This window comes from Diadema setosum, chromosome 9 (assembly GCF_964275005.1).
Source record: "Diadema setosum chromosome 9, eeDiaSeto1, whole genome shotgun sequence".
Lineage (NCBI taxonomy): Eukaryota > Metazoa > Echinodermata > Echinoidea > Diadematoida > Diadematidae > Diadema > Diadema setosum.
This window is the reverse complement of record NC_092693.1, coordinates 23,468,507-23,487,800: the sequence shown is the minus strand read 5'-3', so window position 1 is coordinate 23,487,800 and position 19,294 is coordinate 23,468,507. Positions and strand designations below refer to the sequence as shown.

Genomic DNA, 19,294 nt, shown 5'->3' with positions numbered 1-19,294 from the left:
CCAAAGAACACTGCCATTGTCATTGCCATCACATTACCGGGTATTTCTTTACACACCTCCGTCGAGAGGGACGCAGTGGGAACAGCATTGTTCTCCCCGAGGATCGATATTGTGCAAAGAGCTGGGATTTGTGGTATAGTACAGCATAGTGTCGGTATAATGTCTGCTGGCAAAGTGCATGTGATGATGTGATGTGTTGCTTTAAGAGACAAAAGCAGATCTGACAGAATAAATTATTACAATTTTATTACATATCATTGTCACTTACTATCCATACAAAAAAAAAAAAAAAAAAACTTACACAATGCTGTAAACTTCAATTGCAGTAAGCCTACACAAAGTGTAAAAATTGTCGTAAGGGGGCGCTATTGCAACAATGCCATCAGTGCCGTATGAATGTGATCGACTCGTACACAGTATGTTTGTCAGCGCACTGGCCGGGTGCGGTCTATACCGTTTTCTGACCATCGTCGCCTAAAAACAGAACGATCGTTTAGAATTAACTTTGCTGCGAAATGATCAGCAGAATCGCGCCAGAATCACGGCAGATTACTTCAAATAAGTCATACAACATGGCTTCGTATGGGAACCTCGAAATATCACGTAGGCGACCTTACAATCAGAAAAAAAGACGACCATTTCTAAGTCACAGTTTACCAGCCTTATTAGATGACCAACATCAATCTTTTTACACTGTTTTGCACCTACCTTACATTATTATTTCATATCAGTTCGTCGCTTTCATGCCATGTAAATCTCTAGTTGCTAGGCATTCCACTTTACCCTATACATACAGCCCACGTGGCAGACAGACATAGCAAAATTTCAAATCGTGCTGCCAGAGACATCCTGACAGACGAGTATGACAACTAACAATACGACAATTCCGTTATGACATGATCAGAGGATGCCTCAGTCATCTAAACAAAATAAAATATAAAAGTCAAAAGTCGAATCACATTTCTCATCGTTTGAATACATGAATACATTTTTATGTGCATTTCCAAGTTTGACCCACGCTAACGTGTCATTATTCACAGTAAAATTTTCGGTGCTGAATTCGGAAACACTGTGAAGGACGGTCTCTATTCTCATCAACTACTAGTATGATATATCATTCCAAATGGAAACACTAAAGATTGCACGACGCTTTTCAATGAAAGATGTTGAAGCTCTGGTGTGGGGGGAGGTATTTCAAACTTTGTATCGCTTATTTGGCCAATTTCTATTCGTGCTCCATGATACACTAGGCAATCCACGTCGGCGCTTATGGCAGCATATCAAAGTTACGTAATTACTATCATATTTTCACTCTAACCGCTGACTCCGGACTCACTTGATGGCGAAAACAAGGCAGATAGATAGATAGATAGATAGATAGATAGATAAGAAAGATAGATAGATAGATAGATAGATAGATAGATAGATAGATAGATAGACAGATAGATGGATAGACAGACAGATAGATAGATTGATAGATAGATATAGAGATAGATAGCTATAGAAAGAGATAAATAGATAGATATATAGATAGATAGAGAGATAGAGATGAAATAATGTCGAAAAAAAGAAAACAGGTTGAGTCATAGATCAATTCGCAAAGTACGGTCCACATATTGGCTCATTGAAATATATACAGGCAGATATACGTGTACAGTGTATATGAATCTCTGATTTCAGCCAACACAGACACTGGAAAAACGCTGCGCTGTTGATTAACGATATCATACTTTCCTAACTCTACGTTGATCTTACACCACGTAACACTCATCAAAATTTTAATTTTCGTAAAACGTTATATTGTGTGATTCGTAGCTAACACTGTCTAATTCACAACACATCTACCTGCTGGAATAAATGTTTTAAGTTTCAGGGCTCACACGGATCTGTACGTACCATCACATTTTTTTTTTCTCTCATTAACTGCAACTTAAAAATTCCTGTCATGTTCCTGCTTTATGACCTATTGTGTCATACGGCAATCAATCAATATCAGACTGATGTAACTTCGATCACATTACTCAATGCATTCTATGATATTCATTTTAAAGTGGATCAGAGCTGCGCGCGACAATGCTTCGAAATCGTGCATTGAAGCGTAACAATCAGGTCTCATAAATAACCACAGGTAACGGACCTGACAGGCAGTGTCAGTGATCACGACACACACTGTTTTAAGCATGTGTATGCACGCTCTGGTTTCACTGAAATCCAACATGACGTCATAATCGAGCATCACCGTTGTGAGAAATCGTCTGCGATTGATTCAGTCGATGGCGAGATCAAATTTGGAACCTTGAACCTTGAATGGGTATAATCCCCTGCAGCAGCTCGTAGAAAGCTTAACTGGGATGGATTTGTGCCATGGCGACATTGGGCCGACGGTGTTTCGAAGTGCTTTCACTATTTACATTAAAATGGCAAATGCGTGCGTAGAAATCAAGCTGTCAGGATTGCAGCATTTTGGATCCTATACAGGAGGGAGACTGCAACCTTCTGATGATTGGTAGGGCAGCCCTCTATGGAAGGTTGTATCAGCAGAAGATGCAGTGACAGCATTGCATGGTACATACATAGCGCGGCTCCATTTTCTCCGGCGGCAACTGCTCCCGTGAATTATGCACGTCAAGCCCAACATGAACTAGACCCACAACCATAACCCTAATCCTCAGAATCAGCAAACTAAACCTAAAACCCTATCATAACCCTAACCCTAAGTACTTGGGGAAAATAAGACCGGAGCAATGTCGCAGGAGCAAGTCGTGTCACCGCATGGCGCTATACCTTAACTCCATGGTACATGCAAGCAGGGAGGTGACCATCTCCCTGATGCAAGTGATTCCAGACCAATACATTGCGTACGTGGGTAGAAGGAATATTTGCAGGGGTCAATAAATTTAGCTTCGGATATCATGTATTTGAGTTCGTGGTAGTGCCTGCCTATATAAGGGGTTGGAGAAATGGAGGGTGGAAGTGAAATGTTGACAAGATTGTAGCGGACTTTGTAGAACATGGTGCATAGTGCAGCGAGGCGTCGTGTGTGTAGTGTGTCCCATCCTAGTCTGGATACAAGGGCTGTGGCTGAGGTACGCCATCTGTAGTCCTGGGGAACGGAGCGAGCAGCTGTTTTTTTTTAACTCCTTCAGTGCCTTGTGCTGTGCTAGTGTAGTACGGATTCCATGCCTCAGATCCATACTCTGGCTGTGGGCGAGCAAGCTCTTTATACATGCCCTGTTTTTTACATCTTCTGAGCATAGGGAGACCACTGCTTCTTGGCGAATAGCCTGTCATTGTGCAGTCCAACGGAGATATTTTGAGACGATTAATGACAGTGAGAAGGGTGCACATTGATCATGATTAAACTATAGTTCCGGTTCAGCCTTGTCAGTGTTCGATGAACCGAAACTTCGGTCCTGTCGGCTGCAGTTCCTCGCCCGCTCCAGTAAATCTACAAGTAGTCCTCGCATCCAAACGCCTTATTGGGTTTCTGTCTTCTTATGACCTGCTTAGGGTGATAAAGAGCTCACAAAGATGTAAATTGAGAAGACTTAACAAACAAAGTTGTGTTAAAACTTAAATATCAATTCAAGAGTTCCATACCATAGGCAGTTTCAAAAATAGCAATGTGCTCCATGCACGTAAATTGACCTCTTCCTTCGAGACTGGAAAATGTGCCTAAAGAGTTTGTCACAAAGTGGGTGTAAAAGAAAAGTGATATCAACGGCGCCTTCCAGTATCCACTTTCGACAGTAGGAATGGTTTGGAACTCAAAAAAAAAAAAACAAAAAAAAAAAACAAAAACAAAAAACAAACAAAAAAAAAACAAAACAAAACAAAAACAAAACAAAACACTGTTGTTTGTTCTTGTGTTCTCCTGTACCAGCACAATCGCAATAGCAGCAGTTTACTGTATGACAACAACTGGCTGATGTCTAACTTGATGCTCTTACAGTGGTGATAACTGCAGCTATTGAAAGTTGCATTTTTTGTAAAGTGGTTTCTGGACCGGGACCCAGGGCTAGTGTGAAGTTCATAGTATGCAGAACAATGAAAACGTTCGAAATGGTTGAAGAATGACGCATCTTCAGGCAGCTTTATCACTAGTGTCAGTCGTCCAAGAAACGCCCCAAACCGACATGTCAGTACGGCGGTTGCATCGAAATCCTCACGTTCGTTATAGCGCGCTTATGTATTCTGACGCCAAACAATAAATAGTCCTGCCTCATTTCGACGCCGACCCCTCCCCATGTCGTCGTCATACGTGTGCGATTGGCCCGTTACCGTGCTTGCGTCCGCCTCCAAAGGGGCCACGCCCACCGCCCATGCCGCCGCCACCTCCTCTCCGCGATATGTCGTCCCGCAGCATTATGTCCATGGCTGCGGGACGTCGTGTCGCGGGACCTTGACTGGCGCTGCAGTGGACGGAGACGATGAGGAGAGTGATGACGATGGCGCCTGCCATCATGATGCTGTATAACTCAGAACGCTTCTTCTTCTCCGCCATATCTGTCAAGGAAGCCGATGTTTCAGACAGAATAAAGAAAAGAGGAACGAGGATTAAAAGCGTACCAAAATGTGATATCATAGCCATTCGTTGGCATGGGAACTGGTTCTGAACAACCCCAATTATTCTTTTATGGGAGGTTTGTTTTGTTTCCGTCAACTGGAATTCACGCATGTGAGTTCAATTTCGAAATGCGAACACTGCATTTCCTTGTGAATTCAAATTCACGCGATAGTCCCGGCAAGCTTTTTTCCCATTTTCAGAATATCAGTTTCCCAGGTTTTTTTTTTTTTTTTTTTTTTTTTTTTTTTTTAAGGAAGAGGGAAATGGAAGGGGGGGGGGGGGCGGGGGAGGATAGGGGCGAAAGTTTCTTTCACACATGTATATACAAACCAGAAAGGCTTATATGCATATATCCCTTTATGATAATGTTTAAAGGTGCTGTATGTTCTTTGTATTCTTTGGAATAATTGGAAGAATTTTGGAATGATGAGGTCCAATCAGCAGTGAATCCAAATAACACAACGACAGGAAAACAGACTCCTTCGCGTTAGATGCAATCTACCCTCATAAAGTTAAAATTAGGGTGAAATTATGATAAATTTTAGGATGATCATTTGGATCTACACGGCAAAATAATTAATCTTCATCATGAAGCGTAATATATTCAAAGCTAAGTGAAAAAACCCCAACATACTCGACTCCAAGCTAACTATATGCTAGACTTCTTTTCAATTGAATGTACTTATTTGGAACATGTTTTCCTTTTTACGGATTTGAATGACCGACGAGATTCCGTCGCCCGCTTGAAATGAATTTTAATGCTGATTGCAGAAATGCATGCTCCTATCTTAGATTCGAATGGCGTAATTGTTTTCATAGTAAAATTTGAATGACCGGATTTTGAATTTGATTGCTGATTCAGTGCGGTGATCTATCTCTTGGTCTACTCCCATTTCGTCTTGTAGCCATTTAGTCTCAACCCACATGGTCTAATCCTGTTTTGTCTACAACCAGTTCGTTTAATGACCATTTAGTCCAAACTAGGCATTAGACCAAGTGAGAAGTAGACTAAATGGGCATTAGACGAAATTGATAGTAGACCAAGTGACTTAAGCCGTTGTGGTGTAGACGAACTGGGAAGTAGATTATCTGATAGTAGACCAAGTGGTAACAAACCTTCAGTGCTGCGAGCGTGGAATGCGTGAAATTTAATGCTCGGAATATGAACTTGAATGACAAAATTATGAAATTGACAGGGATAACCTGCTATAGTTGTCCTGATCATAATCAAAACGAAAAGAAGCGAGGAACGTGAGGAACATTGTACAGATACATTTTCAAGAAACTTTTGATGCCCCTTATTGGATGCAAGACCAACTTAATGTGGTGGCATAGTGTATACAATTGCAAATGATTGACAATTAATTGCCCTACATCGACGTCAATGATAATTGATCAGCGTTTTAGTAGTAGCCATGACAAAAGAAATAATGGGCATACATTCTCGAGCAGGATTCAATCCAATGACACCCCCCCCCCCCCCGATCACCGGGCAGGCGTCTTATCCACTAGACCACCGGGCTTCCGTCCAACAGCTAGTGCTAGTTCAAGTTCAAGTTGTTCAAGTTGATTTATTTCATTTCCCACAAACAAATAGTTAGGAATACAATGAAATGTTCGTATATACAGAGGTCAGGAAATCAGTACAACAATGCGATGAACATAATAACATGTAATAAAGACACAGGTAAATTATCAACAAAGATACAATTAAATGTTATATCATTATGGTAAAGGCAGAAACAAAGTTGCTGGAAATGGAGGGTTCTAATCCTTGTAGCATGCAGCGGGTGCTGCTAAGTTATGTCGATGTAGGGCAATTTGTCAATCAGTTGCAATGAAAACAATTGGATGCAGGAATTTCATCAATTTGAATAAGTGTGTTTACAAGTACAAATAAACTATCAAGTTTAATGCACATCTTGTGCACTTTGAGAATCACAAGGTTTATCTTAATCAATCACCTGTTCTTTGGGTTCGCGTTTAATCACGTCATGCTGCAATAAATGCAATGTTTTATTGCAGAAGTCAAGAAATATGATTTTACTGAATATTCTTTCTCATCGTATTGTAATTCAGATATTTTTTTCCTCAGCTCGAATTTTAATATCCAGTAGAAATCTAAACAAAGATTAGATAAGGGAAAAAAGAAAAAAAAAAGAAAGGGGAAAAAGGAAGGAAGAAAGACAGCAAGAAAGAAAGAAGGAAAGAAAGAAGCAGACATCGAGAATGTACATCCATTCGTGTGTGATAAACCGTCGTTATACCTGTTGGAATACATGTGATCAATACATTCGTTTTCTCCGTGGGCTCCGGTGTGGACGTAGTACAGTCCAGGGCGAAGTCCGAACATATGCCCGCGTGCCACGCCCATGAGTCGTTCTGGTCGCACTGCAAGCATAGATCTAGGGTGTGAACAAAGGTAGAGAGATAGATAGATAAAATCATTATGCATTATATCATGTTTGTGTGAAGTTAAAATCGGTGCTTCATCCAGCAATGCCTTAGCACGCAATCTGCAATCAAAGTTTATAAATGTATCACGGTTTTACGATCAAATCGAATTTGTACTGGACATCTATATGCGTAACGCATTTTAGCCTCTACATTAGGTTTACACTTATACATGCAATTATGTATTATCATGTGCATATAAATGTATACCAAGATATTGTATTGACAACTGACTGAGAGCTGGGTATCGGATGTGATGTGATGGAGGTGTTGTCTTAAAATAAGTTGACGAGCAGCCAACATTGCACATATGAAACTACTTTAGTGTGACGTTTCACATCAATTCGCTGTCGTTTTCTTCCCTTGATTTCTAATGCAAAGTTTGGAACCTGCATGCAGCATTTATTCTAACCACCTAACAAGTCATGCTCTTACATTAGGATTCATACGTATTCTCACAAACGAATTTCTCGTCTGTTCAGTGGATTTCCATGTAATTGCCGCGCAATGCGACACCGGCAGGTGAGTACATACAGTAAATACTATAAGGGAGAATCACTTGTCAGTCAGTGAAATCCGCCCGCCCAATCTGTCATCACTTAAATGTATGAAATAGCGCCATCTACTGATCGTCCTTACGATTTCCCTCTGGTTAGCTGGCGTTAATTTCTCAATGAAACGCATACTAGTAATACCACTACAGTACCAATTACATAATATTATACAGGGGGTTTCAACTCGAAGAGAACTGGCGCCTTGAGGACACTTCTGGACAGATACTCATGGTTAGCCTTTACACTGACTTCCTTAACTTGCCCAGCATCTCATCTGCTTTCCCTGTTTCTTTTTCGTTTTCTTTTTTTTTTCCCATCCCCACCTCCGACAAGCATTTCAAGAGGTGAAATACAAGATCCTGTCTGCGCATTGGAGTATATTGAATTAGTGAAAGAGCGCCATCTTGTGACCTTTCCTCCTTACTCCTGTTACAATGCTGGTTGCTGCATGACGGCAAAGGGTTAGGCGTTGATAATAATTACAATATAATTTCACTTTGACAGAGGAAGGAGATGAAAGCGGAAGATCAGAAAAAAAAACTTGACCTTGATATGTGTGACTTCGTTGTCATTTTGACTGTTCGTTGTTCCTTCCTATCAAATCAGTTACAGTAGTAGGTTTTGATGCTAATGCCTGTGAATAATTCGGATATTCTATCCAGTTGGATAGGAATTATTTCAACACCCGGAGCAGTCTTCTAAAGTTCCTGGGTACTTTATTCAGTTTCTTTCTTTTAAATACGATTGTTCTGAGTTGGGGCAGGGTGCAGACGAGTTTTACAGACTGCAGAAATCACAACCATTAATGGTTACAAAAGAACAACAGATTAGACAGTTGGTGTATTAATTATCAGTATTCCACACAGCACCCTTACCGTCCTTTATAATAATATTATAAAGGAGATATATCATAAAATATATTATCTTCAGACTCAAAAAATGTTAACGGTAATTTTATCTTCCTCATCACAATTATCATTTCCTAGGTACTGATTGTTGCAACCACTTTGATTTGGTGTATGAACAATATTGTAAAAGCTCGCTTTTGCGCAGGTCCAGTTTTTTTTTCCTTCGATTACTAACTAAAGTAATAATCTTTTATCAATTCATTTATTTATTGTGAGTGCATGTTACACCTACATCGTAATAATATGCTTAAACCTTTATAATAGCCTGCTTATTTGATTTATTACCTAAACCAAGGAGAATACTCAACTGTAATCTGTTCTATTTTATTCTGGGTTAATAGTATGTCGAGTCTGGAATGCTTGCCGTTGTATATGTCTATGTTCTGACAACCTTGGTGACACTAAACCCAGAGACTCCAACACGTTAAAATAATCAACAGCAGCAGCAACAGAAGCAGGTCCTATAAATATTAGAGCAAAATAAAGATCAATGCAGTAGAGTCAGACTGACAATGCATATCTCTTCTGGCAGTAAATGTTTTTCTTACCCTCCTCCAAACGGTCGTTACTCTTGAAAGACTTGAAGTAGATTGAAATACTGTCCCTCCCGTCAAAAGAGTCCAGATTCCCGAAGAAGGAGGAGTAATTAAAAATCACGGTGACGGTGGAGCCTGCAGTGAAGAACATATTTTGGAATGCCATAGACTCGTCGTTCAGAACCGTGTTGTTGGTCCCATTGCCGCCCCTCGACGTCGTCGTCGTCGTGGTGGTCGCGGTCGTACACAAGTCCCAGACCAACGCGGAATTGTCATTCTGCACCTCGTTGGTGATTTGTCTCGTCAGTGTGAGGTGGACCTCGTCCTCGGCCGTCGACTCGGAGCACGCGGCGTGGCGGGATTTCTTGACGTTTGGAAGAACGAGGATGATTCGATCGGACGACGACTGGCTGCTAAGCTGGAAGGAACACGACGACGAATTGTGCGGTGAGGCCTCCATCTGGCCTCGGTCCTCGGCATACGAAGGAAGCGAAAGGTTTATTCTGCCCTCTGCGTTGAACGTTTGCGCGTATGAAGAATTCATGCACAGGGTAACCACGTCAACTGGAAAAACAGAGATGAAATTGGTGATGTAAAATTCTGAGTGATTCAACGCGAATATTGAAGAAAGTATAACAATACGTTCTATACAAACTTTAATGGTTCTGATAACTGAAACAACGAAAGGACGAACAGATGAATTATCCTTTTGCATGAATAGTCAAGCCTATGCGTGAGCGGCCACATAAGGACAAAAATGTCCGTTATAAACAGGTCGAGATGGCCACTATAGACAGGTTATTTGACATGGTGATTCTCTCGGAGGGATTTTCTAGTGGCCGCATACGGCTTGTGGCCGCTAAATAGACATATAGCCGCCAAGGCAAGTTTGACTGTATTAGATCCTCTACGGATTAAGACAATCACAAAAAGTTGGACAAGATACTGCTTTTCGTCACATTTCATACTGGTATGAAGGAGACATTCGCATATTCATAAAACAAGCGACAAAAGACATTCACTCCATCAACTCAATACAGCAATTCCATTGCAAGTCAATAAACGCATTGCTAGTGTGATGTCAGACACTTTTAAGAGTTGTCACCTTACGGAGAATATGTGGAAGAACAGTGAAGGCTAAAATTGTATTACTTTTATTTATCTATCTTTTTTTTTTTTTTTTTGGGGGGGGGGGCTTGTTCGTTTGTTTTACTTGACGTATGCTGTTCATTTCAATGATACGATTATCATAATAAATGTGTTTGGTAGCATGGCGTGAATAAAAGTCGCAGCCTCCGTACGACGAATGAATAATGTAAGGCGATTAGTCACCATTGTCGACCACTAGACATCTCATCCGAGGCTTTCATTGCCAGACTTAAAGGAACTATTCGATGCAAATCCATGTTGACTTGTGTTGATTCGTGATATTACCATCAGCATTCACTTATGTGGCGAAACGAAAATCTAGATACGTTCCATATATTCTACGATAATTTTCCTACTATTTTCTTCAAGTTACTTGAATACGCCCATAAATGATAATATTTTGTTAAAAAAAACAACTTTCAAACCAAGATTATCATCAGTCTGTCATCATCGCTGAAGTAGGGCCTACTGATATGACTAATCAAAAAAAAAAAAAAAAAAAAAAAGATGCAATTATTGCTCGATCTAGATCTATAGGGGAAGGTGCATCCCAACGTCTTGAACCTCAGCAATGATTGACAGTTGAGGTCACATGAGCAGAATCTTAGTTGGGCGTTTTTGTTTTGTTTTGTTTGTTGTTTGTTTGTTTTTGTGGCGCATCCAGGTAATTTGAAAATAAAAATAGAAAAAATATCATTAAATAATATGGAACGAGATATTCGTTTCGCGACAATATGTAATGTTGAGGGTATCATGAATCCACGCAAATCAACATGGATTAACACTGCACAGATCCTCTGAGGGAAAATCCACTCTGTGTTCAAAGTACCATGTGTTCACCTCGTACAACAAAAGAAAAGTCATGCAAACGGTGAAGGTTTAAGATCAGATAGAAAATGAGAAATTCCCGGCATCTTAAAGTTTCTCTTTCTTTCCCAGAACAGTAAAATCGGCCAGTAACAGTATTCAGATATATATGAGTTGATGATGCCATTGACTCACAGCTCTCCGATTGGTTGGTTTACAAAATTGCGCAATAAAAAAAAATCGTCATTTTCATTACTAATTCCACAAGTGATAACATTCATCCCTCTGCAAAGTCGCAATGCTAAATTTATTGTTTGAACTCGAGAACAAGTGATGGGAAAATAGATTTCATTCTGTTCGATTCCTTGTTTTCACTGAAAAAAACAAAAACAAACACCTCTCGTGAAGATTTGTGCGATAAAACCGCCATCTTCCATTACTAAGTATTTGCTTTTCCGACTCAGTGATCTATGTTCTTGGAGACATTATTGAAATATCAGATTTTTGTGGGGGTCTGCGAACTTGGTGAAATTTTCACCTTGTTATGTGCTTGATTTACCTAAAACATTCATTCCTCCACCATTCGATAGTTGCTTGCAATATATCGGAAAGTTCTACCAAGAAACTTGTCTGCCTGATACGATTTGCTGAGATCATGAGTTATTTTGTGGTATTTTGAGATAAAAATGAATAAAAATAAAAATAATGAAAGTCGGTATACCGATCGACTTCTATTGCCGACGCGCCCTCCCCGTTTAGTTATGGGTATGCAAAACGGTGCTATAAATAGAATAGTGATGATCACTCTTGCATTGAATAAATTGCATGGAGATTCGTGAGCGATGGATACCGCTGTAGCCCGATGTATTGTAATCGATGTAATTGAATGTAACCACAATCGGATAAGTTCGAGGTTGAAGTACTTACGATGAAACTTTTCGCTAATATTTCGCATTTTCGTTATTACCTGATTGAAATCGTATTATGACAGAGTTATCTAACGTATTTCTTATGGGTACATTTTAGAGCAAAAATCAACAGTTCTGCATGGCATACAGGGAGGATCCAGGAGTTCCGTAAAGGGGGGGGGGGGGGGGGGGGCGCCTTTACAAAATAAAAGGGGGCGCACGCGCACCCCTTTTTTTCTTTTTCTTTTTTTGTTTAAAGGGGCGACCGGGGTGCCCCCGCCTGGATCCGCCACTACATACGAACACTATGGTTTGGCTTTAACAACTCATCGATTAATATACGGCCTACATGGAGCAACCGGGCCTCTCTTTGTTCCTGCGGATAATCCGTACACGCGTTCCATTGTGGGTCAACGAAATTCCGCCCTGAAGTAATCGATTTAAAAGCGTTGGAAAGCTTTATGAAATGTAGTCGTGTCATATAAAGTATATTACCGTGCCCGCCAAACTAAAGTCTACAAAATAATCTCGACAGTTTCCGATGAAGAAAAAAGTCGCTGCAATAAGTGGAGACACACACTGCAATGTGTACCACACCCAAACGGCTGGAGAAGCGCAAGATCCATTTCAAAATTGATAACAAATACGTTATATCCTGTATGCCATTGGCCTGCAAGTTGAACACGAAGAACGCGAAACTTCATGTGCACTTCTGTCATATGAATGAATGAATAAATGAATCTGCATAAACATATATATACATTGTACATATATATATAGTGTGATGATGCTGATATTCATGCGACATCTTCTGTTATCTACATTGTCTCAACTATATATATATATATATACATACATCATCATGATCTATACCAACACTTTTCTGAATGGCCGACCTCCTAAAGCCATGCATATGCACTCGTGATATGCTACAATCCAATAAAGTCACGGAAACGCTTACGCGGGTGTGTTTCCGAAGTTAAGTAATGTTGCGTTTTGCTTTTCTTTTTGTTTTGTTTTTTGGTCTGCTGGGCCTTCCCATGACGTAAAATGCACGGTAACAGTTGCTTCCCACCCCCCCCCCCCCAAGAATTATCATTCTATCCTCGGTCGGAAATCTTTACAATGACAGAATTATGAAAATAGTCACAGCTTTGCGCATCAATTAATTCACTACAACGCGTTGACATATTGCCATGATGACGTAGCCTATTGAACTATTATCAAATACAGAAACGAAACACACAAAAGATGGAAAATCAAAGGAACCCAAGAGATAACTTCACTAAAATTTGATTGTGAAGAGTATCTTTCTTTTTAATAACACTTAAGGATGTGCATTAAAAAAATGACATATTACTTCAAGAGACGATTGTCATGTCATGTATCAATAAATGCAGATTATGATGCAGAATATAGAATCACATAATTATATTCTCAATCTTTATTTTGGCTGCCCGTGCTGAAGAATACCACAGCAGAAAAGTCACTGCTATATACTCCGGTGAAGGTATTAAATTTTTGCATGCCATATGTGACAACGAGTGTTGACATCCATGCGTCACATGTCTCTTCATTTCGTTCGATTTTCGCTCAAAATGGCATCCACCTGTTGCTCTTATTGCTCGAGGGGGACAGCGAAACAAGATGGAGGCGCGGCGCCAAACATTACGGTTTGCAGACCTTATCTGCACCTCATACGAATCGCCCTTTTGTTCTATTTTGTCTTTCGTATTTCAGATAAGACTGATCGTATTGTATGGAGACTGATCGTAATGCATGGAGGAGATGCTTGGAATGCTTGGAAGCATGGAACTACAACAGACTGAAGTCACCCCATCACTATGTGTGGCGACGTACAAGACACACATCTCATGCACAGCATAACATTTTTATTTTTGCTTGTTTATGAGTTTGTTTGCTTGTTTGTTTCTACTTTATTCGGCGTCCATGAAGCTAAGATCGCTTGATTGCAGTACACCGTCATCCACATGAGCATGTCAAGTAATGTTAGTTTTTAAAAGGAAGAAAGAGCTAGAGAGACTAGACCTATATAATTATGTATGTATGTGAGTATGTATGTATGTATATTTGTATGTGTGTATGTATGTATGTATGTATGTATGTATGTATGTATGTATGTATGTATGTATGTATGTATGTATGTGGGTGTATACCTTTTGGTGTATGCAATCATGTACGTACGTAAGTATGTATGCTTGTATGTATGCAGGACCTATAGGTATACATGAGTTTGTTTATGTAGGCCTACATTCATGTTTTCATATAGGCATATACATGAAAAATACAGACAGACAAGGACAGACAAAATAAAGAGAAACAAAATTGGCGAAGAAAACATAGAGAGAGAAATTGAGGAGGAAAGGAAGAGGACAGAAAGAGAAGGGGGAGGGGTGGTGGAAATCTCATCTCTTCCAGTATTGTTTGCAGCAGGTGGTTGGATCGTCATGACGAGGGAGGGAAAATCGCGCAAATTGCGCCCCGCAGCACCATTTCTAAATGTGTGTCTCAAGTTAGGGGCCGAACAACATGTGGTTAATGACTGCGGCGTTCCCTCGCTCTGATGTTAAATTGTTGTGTTTTCGCGTGGCAATCTTGATGAAGCGTTGTGAGATATTCAACGCCCGGACGGAGAATGCTACCGACAGTTACAGACACTTATGTGCCATGTGGATGCTAACAATTCTGCGTACGTTTTAACGTATATTTTGACCATCTTGTAACAGCAACAGGAATTACCATGATATAATGTGTTTATATCATATCCAGAATATATTATCATTTATCATGTATTAATTCTTTAGCATATACACGTATATCTCATTCATTATAATTATAATGTATCATCATATGTTTTCTTGGGTATCTTATTTATTATAATCATGTTATCACACACACACACACACACACACACACACACACACACAGAGGAGGACAAGATCTCATCTCTTTCTCGGTTATTCTAAAAAAAAGCAAAGCTAACAACTGCAGCCATTCAACCACACCCTGCTAATCATCCGCTTGAAAGACGAAAGGGAAAAAAACCGAGGACACGATTAGTGAACGCAAACAAAAAAAACCCCGCAAACAAACAGAAGAAAGAACCAGACACAAACAACAAGAGAGACAAGCACTTAAGCATCGATAAACACACACACACACACACACACACACACACGCACACACACACACACACACACACACACACACACACACACACACACACACACACACACACACACACACACACATACACACAGTGGTTTTCCTTCAAATCCCCGAGCGATGCTAAATGCAGCCGGGAATCTAGTTGACGCCATTAGGAAGAACGTTCCCCGGAAGCATCGGAGATATCGTGTACAGTCGAATATATTAATGTGTGCCAAACAACAACACATGTATCAAAACAACAATGACAACCAAAAAACACTATTACGGACAACAAGCCAGAAGTGGCAGATTGGTTGGCAAAAAGAATCCATGCCCATCCCTCATTCTGCCGTAGCCCCCCCCCCCCCCAAAAAAAAAAATGCAACGGGACCCTCCGCAACGATAACTTAAAAAAATCATGAATCAATCCAAATACAAGGGTAATCAATGAAACTATAACTTATTATCCACATCTTACAGAAAACCTCATCCGATTTGCTTCAGTTGTCAAAGAAAAATGAGGATTTTTTTTTGTTTTTTTGTAGAGCATGTCAGGAATCCCTTCCCTCCAAGTTCTGTCCATTGTGCTCATACATTACTATGCAGTTCCACGAGCATCCTATTAAGTGCTTAACTAACTTGGAAGAATCAGGCCCATGACATGCTTTACAACAATCCACATATCTCTGTGACCATTTAACCAAATTGAATGGGGTTTTCTGCAAAAAAATATGTAAGATAAATGAAAGGAAGATATTATTCAGAGGGGAGAAGGTTCAGATGTGAGTTTCTTCAGTTTGTCTTTTTGTCAATTTGTAGAGGGAGACAAACTTAAGAAACTCACACCTGAATATGTAAGATGTTATATTTTTAGATCCCTGAAATAGCATTCAGACAGTTTGATTGTATTGGAAGTTATCAATGCGAAAATCCGATTGTAATTTTAGTTGGGACATACTGTAGTTGTCTCTGTGCTGGATCTCTGAAACGCCTTCCTCAAGGAGGAGGGGGGTGGGAGATGGGTGATAGGGATGGGGTGTTGGTGGTGATGGTGGTGGGGTGATGCGGTTGAGATGGGGTTTCAGGTTTCCAACGTTTTTTTGATGATCATTTTTTTTTTTTTTTTAGGTAATGAGAAACCTCTTATGAAATATTAAAGACCATATCATAATTCTTTGAGACAATTCAATGTTTATGTGATGAAAGTTAGTTTTGAAATGGCTGAGATGTCCAAAACAAAGCGACCCTAATAAAAGGTGGAACCCACCATTTATTAGGATCGCTACGTTTTACTTTGTGTTTGGCTATGTCAGTCATTTCAAAACCGAGTTTCATCAAATTAACTTTGAATTCACCTCAGAATTGTACGCCCTATATCATTTCATAAAGGGGTTTCTAGGTATCTCACAAAAAGTTAAAAGCTGAATCCTCATCTTGACCAGAACTTTATTGTCCCTTTAACGTATAGCTTCTGAGGAAAGAGTGTAAGTGGTAAAGACGACGAAGAAGAGTGACGAAAGAATTCACACATTAAGCCACACGGGAATGGTAGTGATGATGACATTTTCGCTCCAGTGTGTGATGCCAAATCTTATACATCTTCGTTAATAAGTGACGAGCATTTTCTACTTTTTTATGCCAAGAAAGAAAAAGCCGACCCTTAACATTTCAAGTACGAAGGCGGCAAACCTCTTTTGAAGTTCGCCCAAGCGCCATCAGATTATTTCGTCTGCAGATTCCTATTATTTGCACAGCATTGACAATAAGTGTCAAGTTTTGTACCGTCTCCACTACCGTGAAGAGAAATAAAAATATCAATTTGACATTTTAGGGGGTACAGTGTTACTCGATCTGATTATCATGATCAACGTCTTAGTGAAACGGACAGCCTTTTTAAAAGCAGGTGCTGCCGTGGCCGCGTACGTGGATGACTCGGGGTTGTTTTCACGCAGAAATTTCACAACGTGATAATGAATCGAGAACTTTGAGATGAACATCTAACCCTGATCTAACACACAAACGTGCATAATCATTTTGTTCCCAAGAGGACACCGCCATTCTCTGGAGAAAATAAAAACTGTTGCTACCGTTCAAGGCTGTCCGATGAGTGTGTCTGATAGATAGTCATTTTTGGTGTTGGTTTCATCCGTTCATCTTTCCCGTTATCGCTTACGCATTTCATTACCATTGACAGCACGATGGTCCATAATATGGACACTAAAATGCACAGAACGCAATAACAATGCTGTACAAGCAAATCCCCAAACAACGCACCTTCCTGACGACTAACAAATCTTCTTCTTTTTTTCAATTTTGATAAGTACTGCTAAATTGAGATAAATAATTTCAATGCATTAGCAACTTATACGTCTTTCTTTCCGACTTACATAATATCATATTGCATAATTTTCCTGAATGGGCAAAAGCAAGAATCAAACCAGATTAACGAATGAAAGCATTAACATTTTTATCATATGCATCCAATCTCAGCTATAGAATGTTTGTTCATCAATTAACTTCTTTTTCCATGACGTTGGAGAGAAAAAGAATGGGGTTAAGTGAGTTACAAGAAAGTCCATGAGTGAAATAACAATTGCATTTGTTGTACATTTACCATGATATCACGTCTTTAAACCGTCATGTTCCCGTCTGAAATAGTGTCCAGGAGCAAAATGTAATTATTCCACTAATTGAGGGTACATTATTCGTATCGTCTCAACGAGTCATTGGGCATTATTCATATATTGATATGGTGGGGAAAAAAAAAGAACTTCGCTTTGAGTTTTCCGCGCTTTAAATTTTCCTCGCGGTTTTTATGCAGAGACGCTTAATTATCTCCAGCGTAACTGTGCTAATGATGCCTTTACTGTTCCAGTTCCTGCCAAATGCCTCGGAATGGGTTTATCGTAAAGAAGCCATGCTGATTAACACACGTACGTTTGAGACCATGTAGTCTTCGAGTATACCAAGTGATCACGGAAAAAGAGGTAATGCATAATTCATGGGGAGAAAAGAGACGACGATGATATGATAATCAAATAAAAAACAACAACAACGGTTTCCTCAGTCTTGAAATTTTGCCGCAGAGTTTGTATGATAAGTATTACTGTTGACGATTTAGAGTGGTGTATCTCATTTCACATTCCACGTTACCAAGAGCTTCACACAAATCTCTCCTAACTGTACAGTCACAACGTGTATAAAGAATGAGTGACTGATGCTAATAACAATCCCTTCGCATACATTAATAAAAAACAAAACAAAACAAAGCAAAACAAAACAAAAAATTCTCCAGAGATTATTTACCCAATCTAACAATCTAACAATCACACAAACACAAACACATACACAAACACAGCATACTGATTGTATTGCTCCAACCTTAATTAGAAATACTATTTCAGTATTCACTTTTTGGAAAACAGAACAAACTCACGATTGCATGACTATGATTTGATGTAAATAAACCCCTCAACTACATACATACATCGGAATTGGAATAAAAAATATCTCCCTCTATTTTGTGAGCAAACCCTTGACTGCTATGCATCATCTGAAACCATATTCCCTTGTTTCCTGTACTAGAGCCTCTTTTATAATAACTCGTTGCATTTTTTCCTTTCCAAATGAAGTTCAGAGTTAACCATCCGTTGCGATCATCGCTGGTGCCACAACACGTCCTCCGTGTTTTTATTGTTTCATTAATCATGTAAATTCAAAATAAATTCCTCCTCTTCAGAGTATGCCTTTTACGCTCGGCAGAGGCGCACACGAGGAAACCAAAATATTCCGATTCGTCGACATAACGCTCACATTAACTATCATGCACGTTGAGCGCTCGTACATGCATATTTCCCCCTTAACGGTCAGATGACACACACACAAAACTCGCCCATTTCACACATTAAGACACACGTAAACACGCACGAACACACACCCACATGTCTAATTCATAATGTATATGCCATCTGCTTGTCCCTCGCGCAAAAACGTTAATAATGCCATACTCTCAAGGATGTAACACCCTCAAAAGCGATGGCGGCGCCACCCCCAAACGACTTCTTACCCGATAAGAAGGCGGTTGGGTGTCAATATTAGGAACTGTTCTGCTTGATAGGGCTTTTACGTTTTGACATTTCATACCATGGAGTGTCACACTTGGGCATTTACATCCAAATCGCCAGGTCGTTTGGCGGAACGGGTATTATTACACCTGCGCGACTTACTCAGCTACTTCGGA

The 19,294-nt window shown here is 39.9% G+C and overlaps 1 protein-coding gene across 1 annotated transcript; it reads right to left on the bottom strand.

The window, feature by feature from the left end:
• Window positions 1-4,255: 4,255 nt before the first annotated feature.
• On the bottom strand, window positions 4,256-10,376 carry LOC140233250 (uncharacterized). The gene is made up of 4 exons (XM_072313361.1): window positions 10,352-10,376; window positions 9,032-9,619; window positions 6,835-6,972; window positions 4,256-4,506 (listed from the first exon to the last, which is right to left on the bottom strand). The coding sequence occupies exons 1-4, from the start codon at window positions 10,374-10,376 to the stop codon at window positions 4,256-4,258; spliced, it is 1,002 nt and encodes a 333-aa protein (XP_072169462.1).
• Between the last annotated feature and the right edge of the window lie 8,918 nt (window positions 10,377-19,294).